This window comes from Oncorhynchus gorbuscha, linkage group LG24 (assembly GCF_021184085.1).
Source record: "Oncorhynchus gorbuscha isolate QuinsamMale2020 ecotype Even-year linkage group LG24, OgorEven_v1.0, whole genome shotgun sequence".
In the NCBI taxonomy this organism is placed as follows: Eukaryota; Metazoa; Chordata; class Actinopteri; order Salmoniformes; family Salmonidae; genus Oncorhynchus; species Oncorhynchus gorbuscha.
In genome coordinates, this window is record NC_060196.1 from 4858444 (window position 1) to 4872399 (window position 13956).

Below are 13956 nucleotides of genomic sequence, written 5' to 3' on the forward strand. Positions count from 1 at the left end.
ACAACACGGACTGTGAAGAGACACACATACACACACACATACACGCTACACGCAGCCACACATTTTAATAGTGTACATTTGATACTGTAAACACAGGATGCAGTAATGGAGCAGTGTACATATGTGTTAATGCACAATGTTTTGTTTGATGTGATTTATTTTACGATGTAGGTTATGAAGAATTGTTTTATTCCTGTTTGGACCCCAGGACGACTAGCTGCTGCCTTGTCAACAACTAATGGGGATCCTAAAAAAATACTACTGAGGAAAAATATTAATGCAACATGCAACAATTTCAAATATCTTTCTGAGTTACAGTTCATATAAGGAAATACATTCAGTAGGCCCTAATCTATGGATTTCACATGGGAATACAGATACTGTGTGTATCTGTTGGTAGAGGTGTGGATCAGAAAACCAGTCAGTATCTGGTGTGACCACCATTTGCTTCATGCAGCACAGAACATCTCCTTCGCATAGAGTTGTTTATTGTGGCCTGTGGAATTTTGTCCACTCCTCTTCAATGGCTGTGCGAAGTTGCTGGATATTGGCGGGAACTGGATCACGCTGTCGTACACGTCAATCCAGAGCATCCCAAACATGTCAGTATTGCAGGCCATGGAAGAAGTGGGGATGAATGGCACGACAATGGGCCTCAGGATCTCGTCACAGTATCTTTGAGCATTCAAATTGCCATTGATATAATGCAATTGTGTTTGTTGTCCGTAGCTTATGCCTGCCCATACTATAACCCCACCACCACCATGGGGCACTCTGTTCACAACGTTGACATCAGCAAACCACTCACCCACACAACACCATACACGCTGTCTGCCATCTGCCCTGTACAGTTGAAACCAGGATTCATCCTTTAAGAGCACACTTCACCAGCGTGCCAGTGGCCATCAAAGGGTAGCTTTTGACCACTGAAGTTGGTTACGTCACCGAACTGTAGTCAGGACAAGACCCAGGTGAGGACGATGAGCACGCAGATTAACTTCCCTGAGATGGTCACTGACAGTTTGTGCAGAAATTCTTTGGTTCTGCAAACCCACAGTTTCATCAGCTGTCCGGGTGGCTGGTCTGACAATCCCGCAGGTCAAAAGGCTGGGTGGGTAGGTCCTGGGCTAGAGTGGTTACATGTGTTCTGAGGTTGTGAGGCCGGTTGGACAGACTGCCAAATTCTCTAAAACAAGTTGAGGCGGCTTATGGTAGAGAAATGAACATTACATTTTCTGTCAACAACTCTGCTGGACATTCCTGCAGTCAGCATACCAATTGCAAGCTCCCTCAAAACTTGAGACATCTGTGGCATTGTGTTGTGTGGCAAAACCCCCCATTTTAGAGTGGCCTTTTACTAATGATCATGCTGTTTAATCAGCTTCTTGATATGCCACACCTGTCAGGTGGATGGATTATCTTGGCAAAGGAAAAATGCTCACTAACAGGGATGTAAGCAAATTTGTGCACTAAATTTGAGTGAAATAAGCTTTTTGTGCGTATGGAACATTTCCTGGATCTTTTATTTCAGCTCATGAAACATGGGAACAACCCTTTACAGGTTGCCTTTGTATTTTTCTGTCCAGTATAAATAAATACACCAACCATGCAAACAACAGAGATTGTCAGAATCAATCTACAACACCATGTTTATCCCAACTGTCACCCAACCCAACCCAACCTACTGTTCTACCTGATAAACCCACTAACAGGGTAATAAATTACGGATGGCAGTTTGTTTGGACCAGAGCCAATGTTATTTGATATTTCATTCCTTCGTGAAGAACATTTCATAGTATTAGTACCACGCAAGGTTGGGCTTTTCTGACAGGCATCAATAAACCATTATAAAGGTGTCATAACATTCTTATGACAAGTCTTGCAATGCATCATACCTGAATCATAATGCATTATGCAGTTACCCAAAAGTTTGTCTGTGAGATTGTGAGAGATTCCTCTTAGCGACTGTTCTTAGCTCTAGATACAGTGTGATGGGTTCAGCTGAGGGGTTCGATGGAAGCAGCGTGGCTGAGTTTTAGCCGGCATAGCCGCCCCACACGCCAAGGGAGGGGAGGGAGAAGAGCCCACACAGCAATGTGGTCAATTATGTAAAGGCCACCTGTCCCAATCTACAGACTTATAAAAGATGAAGCGTGTTAGTGTATGATAGAGAGGGAAAGAGACCAGTGAGACAGAAGGAAGAAAAAGAGAGACGGAGAAGAGAGAAAGAGAGAGAGAGAGGTGTGAGAAAGAGAGGGAGGTCGATAGAGAGGGAGAGAGAGAGAGAGAGACTTGAGGTGTTTAATCAGGTCACATTTTAAAGCGAACATCAGAGAAAACTGGCACATAAATCCTTCCAAGCATCAACAACTTCAGCCCTAAGGTGATGTGATTCTGGAAAGTAGTGTAGTCTAGCTGGTGTAGGTGACACAGCTGCCAGTGAGAAAAGTCTATTGGCAGATAGTGAAATCCTTTTAGGGGTCTTCTCTCTCTGCTGGCTTCGTTCCTCTTCCCCCTTAGGATGGGCTCGGAACATCACACTAATGGATGTCACCACACAACAAGGAAACTTCATCCGATCATCTTGTTTTGAAATATTTAAACTAAAAGCTCCCGAGCATTAAAGGCCCAGTGCAAGCAACATTTTTATTTTCCTGTGTTTTAGTACTTCCACACTATGAGGTTGGAATAATGCTGTGAAATTGTGAAAACTTATGATAATGCCCTTTTAGTGTAAGAGCTGTATGAAAATACAGAAATTTCAGCCTGTTTTGGTGGGGTGGAGTTTTGGCCTGCCTGGTGACAAACAAAAAAGAGAGTTCCAATAACAGCTAGTTTTCAGTTTGTCCCTCCCCTCTCAAACCACCCTCCCCTCTCAAACCACTCCCAGAGTCCTAGTCAAATTCTTGAGAAATGACTCTTTAATAAGAAGCTTTTTGCTTTTTTTAATACCATTTTAATTGAAAACAATCCCAGTAAGGTACTTAATTGTTACAGAGAAATGATTTGATATTGAGATAAAAATGGCTGCATTGGCCCTTTAACTTCAACAAGGCATAACACAAACTACACACTCGGAGAAGACACACGTGACTGACTGACTGCCCACTGTCTGGGCTGTGGGAAAGACTTTGACGGAAACAAAAGATGACCGCCAGCCAACCGAGGACAACAGGAAATGTTCCTTTTGAAAAAGGTTAAAGATAAATGAGGAGAGAACATGGAAACAAATGTGCTTGTAAGAAATGAGACTCTTCATAATCACTAGTGCAAATTACGTTTACAGGGAATAACAAAATAAATGAGTAAAATTGTAAAAACAAATCTAATTGTGCTAGACCGTTTATAGATAAAAGGATATGTATCGTATTGCTTTAAATATGTGCTTTCCTCCTCCAAGAGAAGCACAGCTGTTTCAAAGGGGGCGTGGCTAGTGTCAAAAGCCTTCTGCAATGGAGGCTGGTTGGATACTCTGGTTCATCCTCGAACCGAACGAGGTAATCCAGAAGGGGAGGATACTCCTTAGTTCTCCTACTAACAAATTGACACTCTCCTTGATCGCTTATCAGTCGAGGATGGACTTTTTCCAATTGAGAATCTCCCAATGAGAGAACTGCTAGTAGTACAGAGCGGATACTGGACACTGTAAAACAGACTACCTCACATTTGTTTGTTTTCCCTTTCTTCTAAACCGCACATTGTGACTCTAACAAGTGAGTTGGGAATGAGAAACAGAGAGAGAGAGAGAAAGTGTAGAAACAAACAAAGAAAGCCAACCACCCAGTTCCACCTGGCAGCCTCTCGCTCCCCCATTACCCTGACACGAGTGACAGATGCCAGCTCTCCTGCTAAAGGGCGCATCACTCCTCGCCACCCCTCCGCCCGCCTGCACACCACCTCCCGCTGACAGGCCATTACTGCAGCAGGAAACGCAGCAACAACATGAATCACCCTGCAGCTGCCACTTCTCCTTTGACCAAACTAATTAAACAATTAGGCCGTTTGGTTTAACGATCAGTCATCATCGGAAGGACAAATGTGGGCTATGAAGACTCAAGTACCATGGTGTGAATGCAGCAGAGGAGGGTGAAGAGTCTATGATACGACCATGGCATCTGATGGAGGTCAGAACTGTATCATTGAAACTTTGTTATGAATCAGAATCTGAAATCTGGCAGTGATGTGATACTGTTACCCGGACTCTTCCCGTCGACTGTAAACGAAGAGAACACAGGTCCGGTTGGACTACTATTCAAACGAGGTAGTGTAAGATTACATTATTTGAGAATGTTGCCTATAGAAACGAGCCACACATTTTAGTGCAGATTCATCTAAACAATCATCAAACTGACAACTGGGTTGTCAAAAAGGATTTCTTCCAAACAATGTAGGCCTACGGCAAAACTTTTATTCATTATTCAATTGGTCACATATATATATATATATATATACACACATTTTTTTATTATATTTCTCAAACCAAACATTTGTATAATACTAGGTTATTCTAATCTAGGGACACTGAATCTATATTCAGTCAGTTTTATTTGAATCCAGTCCAGTAATGAGTGTCTAAACCATCATGTTTAACAGGATTCTCAGGCTTGTCCTCACTAACCTCTCTCCCCTTGAGTCTGGGTCACACTGAGAGAGAGAGAGAGAGAGAGAGAGAGAGAGAGGTTAAAGAGTTTGTGAGGGGGAAGAGATGGAGTGAGAGGGCGAAAGATAGTTAGAGGGAGTAACAGAGAGAGAAAGAGAGCGAGAGAGAGAGAGAGAGCAACACAGTGAGAGAGGAGAGAGAGATCATTGCGAGAGCGACAGAAAGAGAGAGCCCTACAGTTTTACTGCAAACAGGCCGGGGGATTTAATCACAGTAAAACACTGCACTCTGCCTCTTCGACTTATTGTGGGTGTCAAAACATTTTACGAGAGCAACTGTGCCGTCGGAGCCAGAGTCTGGCACCACACCAAAACGGTGTCCCCGTTCAAGACAAATCCGCAGTGGCCCTACATATCACCTTATAGCGTCTCGCCTTGCCTCACTTCAACCCAACTACTGTACGACTGGGAGGGAAAAAACCTTATTGACTTAAAACATCAGATAACACGAGTTAAACCTCATGTCATGTTTTGTGTTATGCTTATTGACATACAACATAGTAAAACGTGAGAAAGATGATCAAACTTCATAGCCTGTCATGTTTTGTGTTATGCTTATTGACATACAACATAGTAAAACGCGAGAAAGATGATCAAACTTCATAGCCTGTCATGTTTTGTGTTATGCCACTGCACCCTGAGGCGGTCCAAGTTCTGTGTTAAGTCTTAACAAACCTTTGAGAGTGGTATTGTTGTTATCATATTTGAAGTGGCCCTACAGTGCGTCATGCTCTGTTAGAGATTACACTAAACCACATCACTGTTAGATAGAGGAATATTTTCCAAAAAGAACCCAAAGCTGCAAAATATACAACATTCCTGGACCAGCATGGGGTGAACAAGGGAGGGATGAAGGGATAGAGGGATAGAAATGCCCAACAGATGGATGGCATGGATGAAAAGACAAAATGACACCGTTCAGATGGACCGGGGTAGCATTTAGATTCACTCAAACAGCCTGATCATTGCTATCATAATAAACCATTTATCTGAACATTCAGAGTCAACATATTCAAACACATGAAACCAATATCTGTATTTATCACCCATATATCAAGGGAGGATTTGATTTTCCATTCACCCTCTCTTACCAACGACAGAGCATTATTATGATGTGAATGTTTGATCAGTTTGAAAAGTCTTGGTCACTTGTTATATTCCCTGTCGTGTTGAGGTGTTTATTCTTAGGTATAAGTCTGCTTATGTAATCGCACCCGATTGCACTGCATTTGACCCCTTTTGACTGAGGGTCAACAGTAGTGCATTTAGAGGGAAGAGGGTGCCATTTCATATGCAACCTAAACAGCTATGAGGTTAGGTTCTGTTGCCTGGTTACATTTCTCCTCTATCTATCATGAGGAAAGAATTATCTGTCTAGCATGGACACACGGCTCGGCTAGGTGGTAAGCCTCCTGGTAAAGACGGTAGGGACGGGTTTCCTAGCAACCACAGCAACTATTGTCTCAGGCACCGGGTGGAACGATCTATGTCACTAATCCCGTTTTAGCGCCCGACTCCAATTTGGAACGGATCCGTTTTCTCACCGAGGTAATGTCTTGAAATTAAAAATGCATTTCAAAACCCATGCCAATAACTTCTGAATGTGTTCATTTGTTGAGAAATATGGCCTACTAAATGTATTATTTTTGTGCGTTGCTAGGGGCAACCCCGGTAGCTTTCTAAGCAACGGATGGTTTGGGTTATGTGAGGAGAATCATACTGGAGTTGGAAAAGTTTTCATTTCTCTGAACCTAACTCACCTCAGCCAGATTGGAATAGGTCTGGGGAGGGATGGAGGGAGAAAGGATGGAGGGAGGGAGGGAAGGAAGGAGAGAGGATGGGAAAGAGAGGTAGGAAGGGAGGGAGAGAGGTTAGGAAGGGAGAGCAATGAGCCTGGGTAACAGTGCCATCTATTGAACATCTATGTGTCTGGTTCTAGACTGTAGCTCCACAGCGACGGTCTATCTGTGCTCTAGCCATATATCAGATGCTCAAGCAGGAAGTTGCCTTCCAGCAGGCACAGATCTAGGTTCAGGTAACCATTTTTCCTTGATACATGGCTGTTGACTCGTAGGGTGTCTACAGCCAAGCGTTAGAGCAACTAACCTTCCCTAAAATTCTGACCTTGAGGGACATTTGCTTAACACACACACAACCTATCTCTATTTCCATTCCCAGCCCACCCCCACAAATGTAGCCTAATGGTTAGAGTGTTGGTCCAGTAACCGAAAGGTTGTTGAGCCGACAAGGTGAGACAAGGCACTTAGCTCTAATTGCTCCAGGGTCACGGTGAATAATGGCTGATCCCAGGCCTTGACCCTTTTACCCATTTGTACATGCAGTGGAGGACAAATATACCACCCCCTATTTGACCTTTGATTTGACCTTTGAAATATGTCAATGGATCATGCATCATGGTACTCTCCTCTCGTGGAGGACTTTCCATATCACTAAATGAATAACTTCTGATAAATAACATACTCCAGTCCTAGCATACAGCTGGATGAAAATATTAGTCCATTAGCGCCCTCATGAATCTGTCAAGCCGGATATTTGTTACCGGAGGGGGAGGTTGGCATAATTTCATTCACGACAGACTAATCAAGGCTGACACTTGTCAAACAAAGCCCCAGCCTGGGTCCTGCCTCATCTCTCTCATCCCAGGGAAAAGTGTCTCATCCCTGGGTTAACGGCACAGGTTCTCCCTGGATAAATCACTGGAGGTCTGGGCTAACCGAGGGGGATAAGATTACATTTACATTTAAGTCATTTAGCAGACGCTCTTATCCAGAGCGACTTACAAATTGGATGCATGCAACTATCCATCAGCTACAACGACTACATTCTAGCATTGATCAGGGGCTGTTTGTCATACGACTACATTCTAGCATTGATCAGGGGCTGTTTGTCATGTGGCATGGGGTTATGGGTTTATGTCAAGGTGGTGGTTCTATGGGGGAGCAATGAGGACAGAACCACAGTGTCTCTATACCCTGGTCTTCCCTCTTTTCCCATCTATAGCAACTTGACATTTCCAAGTGTTTTCCTGAACACTCAATCTGACCAGGAATAAAATGTTAGTTGTAGCCTTAATAACTTAACTGGAGTTTTTCCTGAACATTTCACCTGACAAGAAAAAAAAACTCTAGTCAGGAAAAACCGTGTAAATGAGTCTAGACTATAATCTACTGTGTATATTAAGTATCTGTATCATGAGAACTCCTCTCATTAGAAAATACAGTGCCAGATCTTAGCATTGCAGCAGCAGTTGCATCCATGGACGGTTTCACTGTGAATATCAAACATGACATGGTGTGGGTGAATCAGCACCTCTATCCGGTCAGCTCATTCACTCCCACTGCCTGTTTTAATGTCATCATATCCCATGTTTTTCACACACTCTGCCTCCTCTGTTTCAGATAAGGTGTCTGATGTTTTACTGAGATGTTTCATACAAATCTGACTGAGTTTTAGAGCTCAGACATACATGAAAAGGACAGCTTGGTTTGAAGATTGAATATAGAAGATATTGGGCTCCATCTTGTGGTCAAAGTTGGAAATTGTCTATGTTCATTTTAGTAATCTCAGACATTTTCACAACAGACAACCAAATAGTATGCTATTGTATACTGTTGTAGTGATACTTTGACCATTAATTTTGCAGACCCCACACCTGCAGTGTTACCTTTCTAAGTCCCGTGCCAGATTCTCTCTGTCATCTGTTGTCAGCATAAGAAGTCTCAGGAATGTCTCTCTCTTTCCAAACTGCTGGGGAACTGGAATACACCGGCTGACCTCGCGGCAATGCCAACCCTCCTGCCTCTAATGGAATGTGAGAGAAGTGGGTCATGGGAAACCCGGTCCCCCCACAAATGCCCGAACCTGAGGAGACCTGCTATAATTCAATTAGCTTAGATAGCGAAAGGAGGGAGAAAGATAAATCAAGAGGGTGTGCTTGTGTTAGAGAGAGAGTGATTTTAACTTTCTTACCAGGCCACTGGCCTACATTGTGTGGAGACATTCTACTCAAGATTTTGATCATGTAGGTGGTATAAATCAAAATCAAATCAAATGTATTTATATAACCCTTCTTACATCAGCTGATATATCAAAGTGCTGTACAGAAACCCAGCCTAAAACTCCAAACAGCAAGCAATGCAGGTGTAGAAGCACAGTGGCTAGGAAAAACTCCCTAGAAAGGCCAAAACCTAGGAAGAAACCTAGAGAGGAACCAGGCTATGAGGGGTGGCCAGTCCTCTTCTGGCTGTGCCGGGTGGTGATTATAACAGAACATGGCCAAGATGTTCAAATGTTGATAAATGACCAGCATGGTCAAATAATAGTAATCGCAGTGAACAGGTCAGGGATCCATAGCCGCAGGCAGAACAGTTGAAACTGGAGCAGCAGCAGCACGGCCAGGTGGACTGGGGACAACAAGGAGTCAACAAGCCAGGTAGTCCTGAGGCATGGTCCTAGGGCTCAGGTCCTCCGAGAGAGAGAAAGAGAGAATTAAAGAAAGCATACTTAAATTCACACAGGGCACCGGATAAGACAGGAGAAATACTCCAGATATAACAGACTGACCCTAGCCCCCCGACACATAAACTACTGCAGCATAAATACTGGAGGCTGAGATAGGAGGGGTCAGGAGACACTGTGGTCCCGTCCTATGATACCCCCAGACAGGGCCAAACAGGCAGGATATAACCCCACCCACTTTGCCAAATCACAGCCCCCACATCACTAGAGGGATATCTTCAACCACTAACTTACCATCCTGAGACAAGACCGAGTATAGCCCACAAAGATCTTCGCCACGGCACAACCCAAGGGGGGCGCCAACACAGACAGGAAGACCACGTCAGTGACTCAACCCACTCAAGTGACGCACTCCGCGGGGGTCTTTGTGGGCTATACTCGGCCTTGGCTAAATGACTTAAATGTAAATGTAAATGTTGTCTGGTATACCCTGCAGTGTGATTGTATTTTGGGTAATACAGGGAGGGCTAGGGGAAATAACGTGCTGGAGAATCATACAGTATTAGGGCCCATAAGGACATAGATCAGGGCTCTTCAAACTTGTTCCTGGAGAGCTATCGTCCTGTAGGTTTTTGCTCCAACCTTAATCTAGCGCTCCTGATTCAAATAATTAGCTGTTTGATAAACTGAATCGGGTTAGTTACAACTGGGCAATGGTGGAAAAAGTACCCAAATGTATTTTCAAAATCCTTATATTAAACAAACCAGACGGCACCATTTTCTTGTTTGTTATTTATTTACCGATAGCCAGAGGCACACTCCAACGCTCAGACATAATTTACAAACAAAACATTTGTGTTTAGTGAGTCCGCCAGATCAGAGGCAGTAGGGATGACCAAGGATGTTCTCTTGGCAAGTGTGTGAATTGGACCATTTTCCTGTCCTGCTAAGTATTCAAAATGTAACGAGTACTTTAGTGTGTCAGGGAAAATGTATGGAGTAAAAAGTTAATTATTTTCTTTAGGAATGTAGTGAAATAAAAGTTGGAAAGATATCAATAGTAAAGACAGGTACAGATACCCCAAATTCTACTTGGATTGAAAACCTTACAGGAGGGTAGCTCTCCAGGAACAGGGTTGGATTTAAAACCTACAGGGGGGTAGCTCTCCAGGAACAAGGTTGGATTTAAAACGTACAGGAGGGTAGCTCTACAGGAACAGGGTTGGATTGAAAACCTACAGGAGGGTAGCTCTCCAGGAACAGGGTTGGATTTAAAACCTACAGGAGGGTAGCTCTCCAGGAACAGGGTTGGATTTAAAACCTACAGGAGGGTAGCTCTGTCATGTTTGTCATTTATTATCATGTCTTGTCCCTGTGCTCCCCATTCTATTCGTTTCCCTCTGCTGGTCTTATTTGGTTTTTTCCCTCCTTCTATCCCTCTCTCTCCCCCTCCCTCTCTCACTCTCTCGCTCTCTCTTCTCTCTATCGTTCCGTTCCTGCTCCCAGCTGTTCCTATTCCCCTAATCATCATTTAGTCTTCCCACACCTGTTCCCGATCCTTTCCCCTGATTAGAGTCCCTATTTATTCCTTTGTGTTCCGTTCCTGTCCCGTCGGTTCCTTGTTTAGTATTCACCATGCTGTGATTGCGTTTCGCCCTGTCCTGTCGTGTTTTTGCTGTGATTGTGTATCGCCCTGTCCTGTCGTGTTTTTTGCCTTCCTCAGATGCTGCGTGTGAGCAGGTGTCTCTGTCTACTACGGCCTGCGCCTACCCGAAGCGACCTGCAGTCTGTGGCCGCTTCTCCAGTTATTCCCCTCTACAGACTAGAGGATTTCTGTTATTCCCTGTTTGGACTTAAATAAACTCTGTTTCTGTTAAGTCGCTTTTGGGTCCTCTTTCACCTGCATGACAGAAGGAACCGACCAAGGAATGGACCCAGCGACTTCAGACGCTCGTTACACTGCCGTCAAGATCCAAGGAGCCATGCTCGGCAGACACGAGCAGGAATTGTCTGCTGCTCGCCATGCCGTGGAGAACCTGGCCGCTCAGGTTTCCGACCTCTCTGGACAGTTCCAGAGTCTACGTCTCGTGCCACCTGTTACTTCCTGGCCTGCCGAGCCTCCAGAACCTAGGGTTAATAACCCACCTTGCTACTCCGGGCAGCCCACTGAGTGCCGCTCCTTTCTCACGCAGTGTGAGATTGTGTTCTCTCTCCAACCCAACACATACTCTAGAGAGAGAGCTCGGGTTGCTTACGTCATTTCACTCCTTACTGGCCGGGCTCGAGAATGGGGCACAGCTATCTGGGAGGCAAGGGCTGATTGCTCTAACAAGTTCCAGAACTTTAAAGAGGAGATGATTCGGGTTTTTGACCGTTCAGTTTTTGGTAGGGAGGCTTCTAGGGCCCTGGCTTCCTTATGCCAAGGTGAACGGTCCATAACGGATTATTCTATTGAGTTTCGCACTCTTGCTGCCTCTAGTGAGTGGAACGAGCCGGCGCTGCTCGCTCGTTTTCTGGAGGGACTCCACGCAGTGGTTAAGGATGAGATTCTCTCCCGGGAGGTTCCTTCAGATGTGGACTCTTTGATTGCTCTCGCCATCCGCATAGAACGACGGGTAGATCTTCGTCACCGGGCTCGTGGAAGAGAGCTCGCATCAACGGTGTTTCCCTGCTCCGCATCGCAACCATCTCCCTCCTCTGGCTTTGAGACTGAGCCCATGCAGCTGGGAGGGATTCGCATCTCGACTAAGGAGAGGGAACGGAGGATCACCAACCGCCTGTGCCTCTATTGCGGAGTTGCTGGACATTTTGTTAATTCATGTCCAGTAAGAGGCCAGAGCCCATCAGTAAGCGGAGGGCTACTGGTGAGCGCTACTACTCAGGTCTCTTCATCTAGATCTTGTACTACTATGTCGGTCCATCTACGCTGGACCGGTTCGGGTGCTACATGCAGTGCCTTGATTGACTCTGGGGCTGAGGGTTGTTTCATGGACGAAGCATGGGTTCGGAAACATAACATTCCTTTCAAACCGTTAGACAAGCCTACGCCCATGTTTGCCTTAGATGGTAGTCATCTTCCCAGTATCAAATTTGAGACACTACCTTTAACTCTCACAGTATCTGGTAACCACAGTGAGACTATTTCTTTTTGATTTTCCGTTCACCGTTTACACCTGTTGTTTTGGGTCATCCCTGGCTAGTATGTCATAATCCTTCTATTAATTGGTCTAGTAATTCTATCCTATCCTGGAACGTTTCTTGTCATGTGAAGTGTTTAATGTCTGCCATCCCTCCCGTTTCTTCTGTCCCTACTTCTCAGGAGGAACCTGGCGATTTGACAGGAGTGCCGGAGGAATATCATGATCTGCGCACGGTCTTCAGTCGGTCCCGAGCCAACTCCCTTCCTCCTCACCGGTCGTATGATTGTAGTATTGATCTCCTTCCGGGGACCACTCCTCCTCGAGGTAGACTATACTCTCTGTCGGCTCCCGAACGTAAGGCTCTCGAGGATTATTTGTCTGTGTCTCTTGACGCCGGTACCATAGTGCCTTCTTCTTCTCCGGCCGGGGCGGGGTTCTTTTTTGTTAAGAAGAAGGACGGTACTCTGCGCCCCTGCGTGGATTATCGAGGGCTGAATGACATAACGGTTAAGAATCGTTATCCGCTTCCCCTTATGTCATCAGCCTTCGAGATTCTGCAGGGAGCCAGGTGCTTTACTAAGTTGGACCTTCGTAACGCTTACCATCTCGTGCGCATCAGAGAGGGGGACGAGTGGAAAACGGCGTTTAACACTCCGTTAGGGCATTTTGAGTACCGGGTTCTGCCGTTCGGTCTCGCCAATGCGCCAGCTGTTTTTCAGGCATTAGTTAATGATGTTCTGAGAGACATGCTGAACATCTTTGTTTTTGTCTATCTTGACGATATCCTGATTTTTTCTCCGTCACTCGAGATTCATGTTCAGCACGTTCGACGTGTTCTACAGCGCCTTTTAGAGAATTGTCTCTACGTAAAGGCTGAGAAGTGCTCTTTTCATGTCTCCTCCGTTACTTTTCTCGGTTCCGTTATTTCCGCTGAAGGCATTCAGATGGATTCCGCTAAGGTCCAAGCTGTCAGTGATTGGCCCGTTCCAAGGTCACGTGTCGAGTTGCAGCGCTTTTTAGGTTTCGCTAATTTCTATCGGCGTTTCATTCGTAATTTCGGTCAAGTTGCTGCCCCTCTCACAGCTCTTACTTCTGTCAAGACGTGTTTTAAGTGGTCCGGTTCCGCCCAGGGAGCTTTTGATCTTCTAAAAGAACGTTTTACGTCCGCTCCTATCCTCGTTACTCCTGACGTCACTAGACAATTCATTGTCGAGGTTGACGCTTCAGAGGTAGGCGTGGGAGCCATTCTATCCCAGCGCTTCCAGTCTGACGATAAGGTTCATCCTTGCGCTTATTTTTCTCATCGCCTGTCGCCATCTGAGCGCAACTATGATGTGGGTAACCGTGAACTGCTCGCCATCCGCTTAGCCCTAGGCGAATGGCGACAGTGGTTGGAGGGGGCGACCGTTCCTTTTGTCGTTTGGACAGACCATAAGAACCTTGAGTACATCCGTTCTGCCAAACGACTTAATGCCCGTCAAGCTCGTTGGGCGTTGTTTTTCGCTCGTTTCGAGTTTGTGATTTCTTACCGTCCGGGTAGCAAGAACACCAAGCCTGATGCCTTATCCCGTCTGTTTAGTTCTTCTGTGGCTTCTACTGATCCCGAGGGGATTCTTCCTTATGGGCGTGTTGTCGGGTTAACAGTCTGGGGAATTGAAAGACAGGTTAAGCAAGCACT

At 45.3% G+C, this 13956-nt stretch overlaps 1 protein-coding gene across 1 annotated transcript in view; it reads left to right on the forward strand.

The window, feature by feature from the left end:
- Positions 1–3763: 3763 nt before the first annotated feature.
- LOC124012357 (serine/threonine-protein kinase DCLK2-like) overlaps positions 3764–13956 on the forward strand; it is a 109500-nt gene continuing 99307 nt past the window's right edge. The window contains exon 1 of the mRNA XM_046325885.1: positions 3764–4261. Within this exon, the coding sequence (XP_046181841.1) occupies positions 4153–4261 (109 nt within the window). The 5' untranslated portion in view covers positions 3764–4152. The remainder of the gene's footprint in view (positions 4262–13956) is intronic.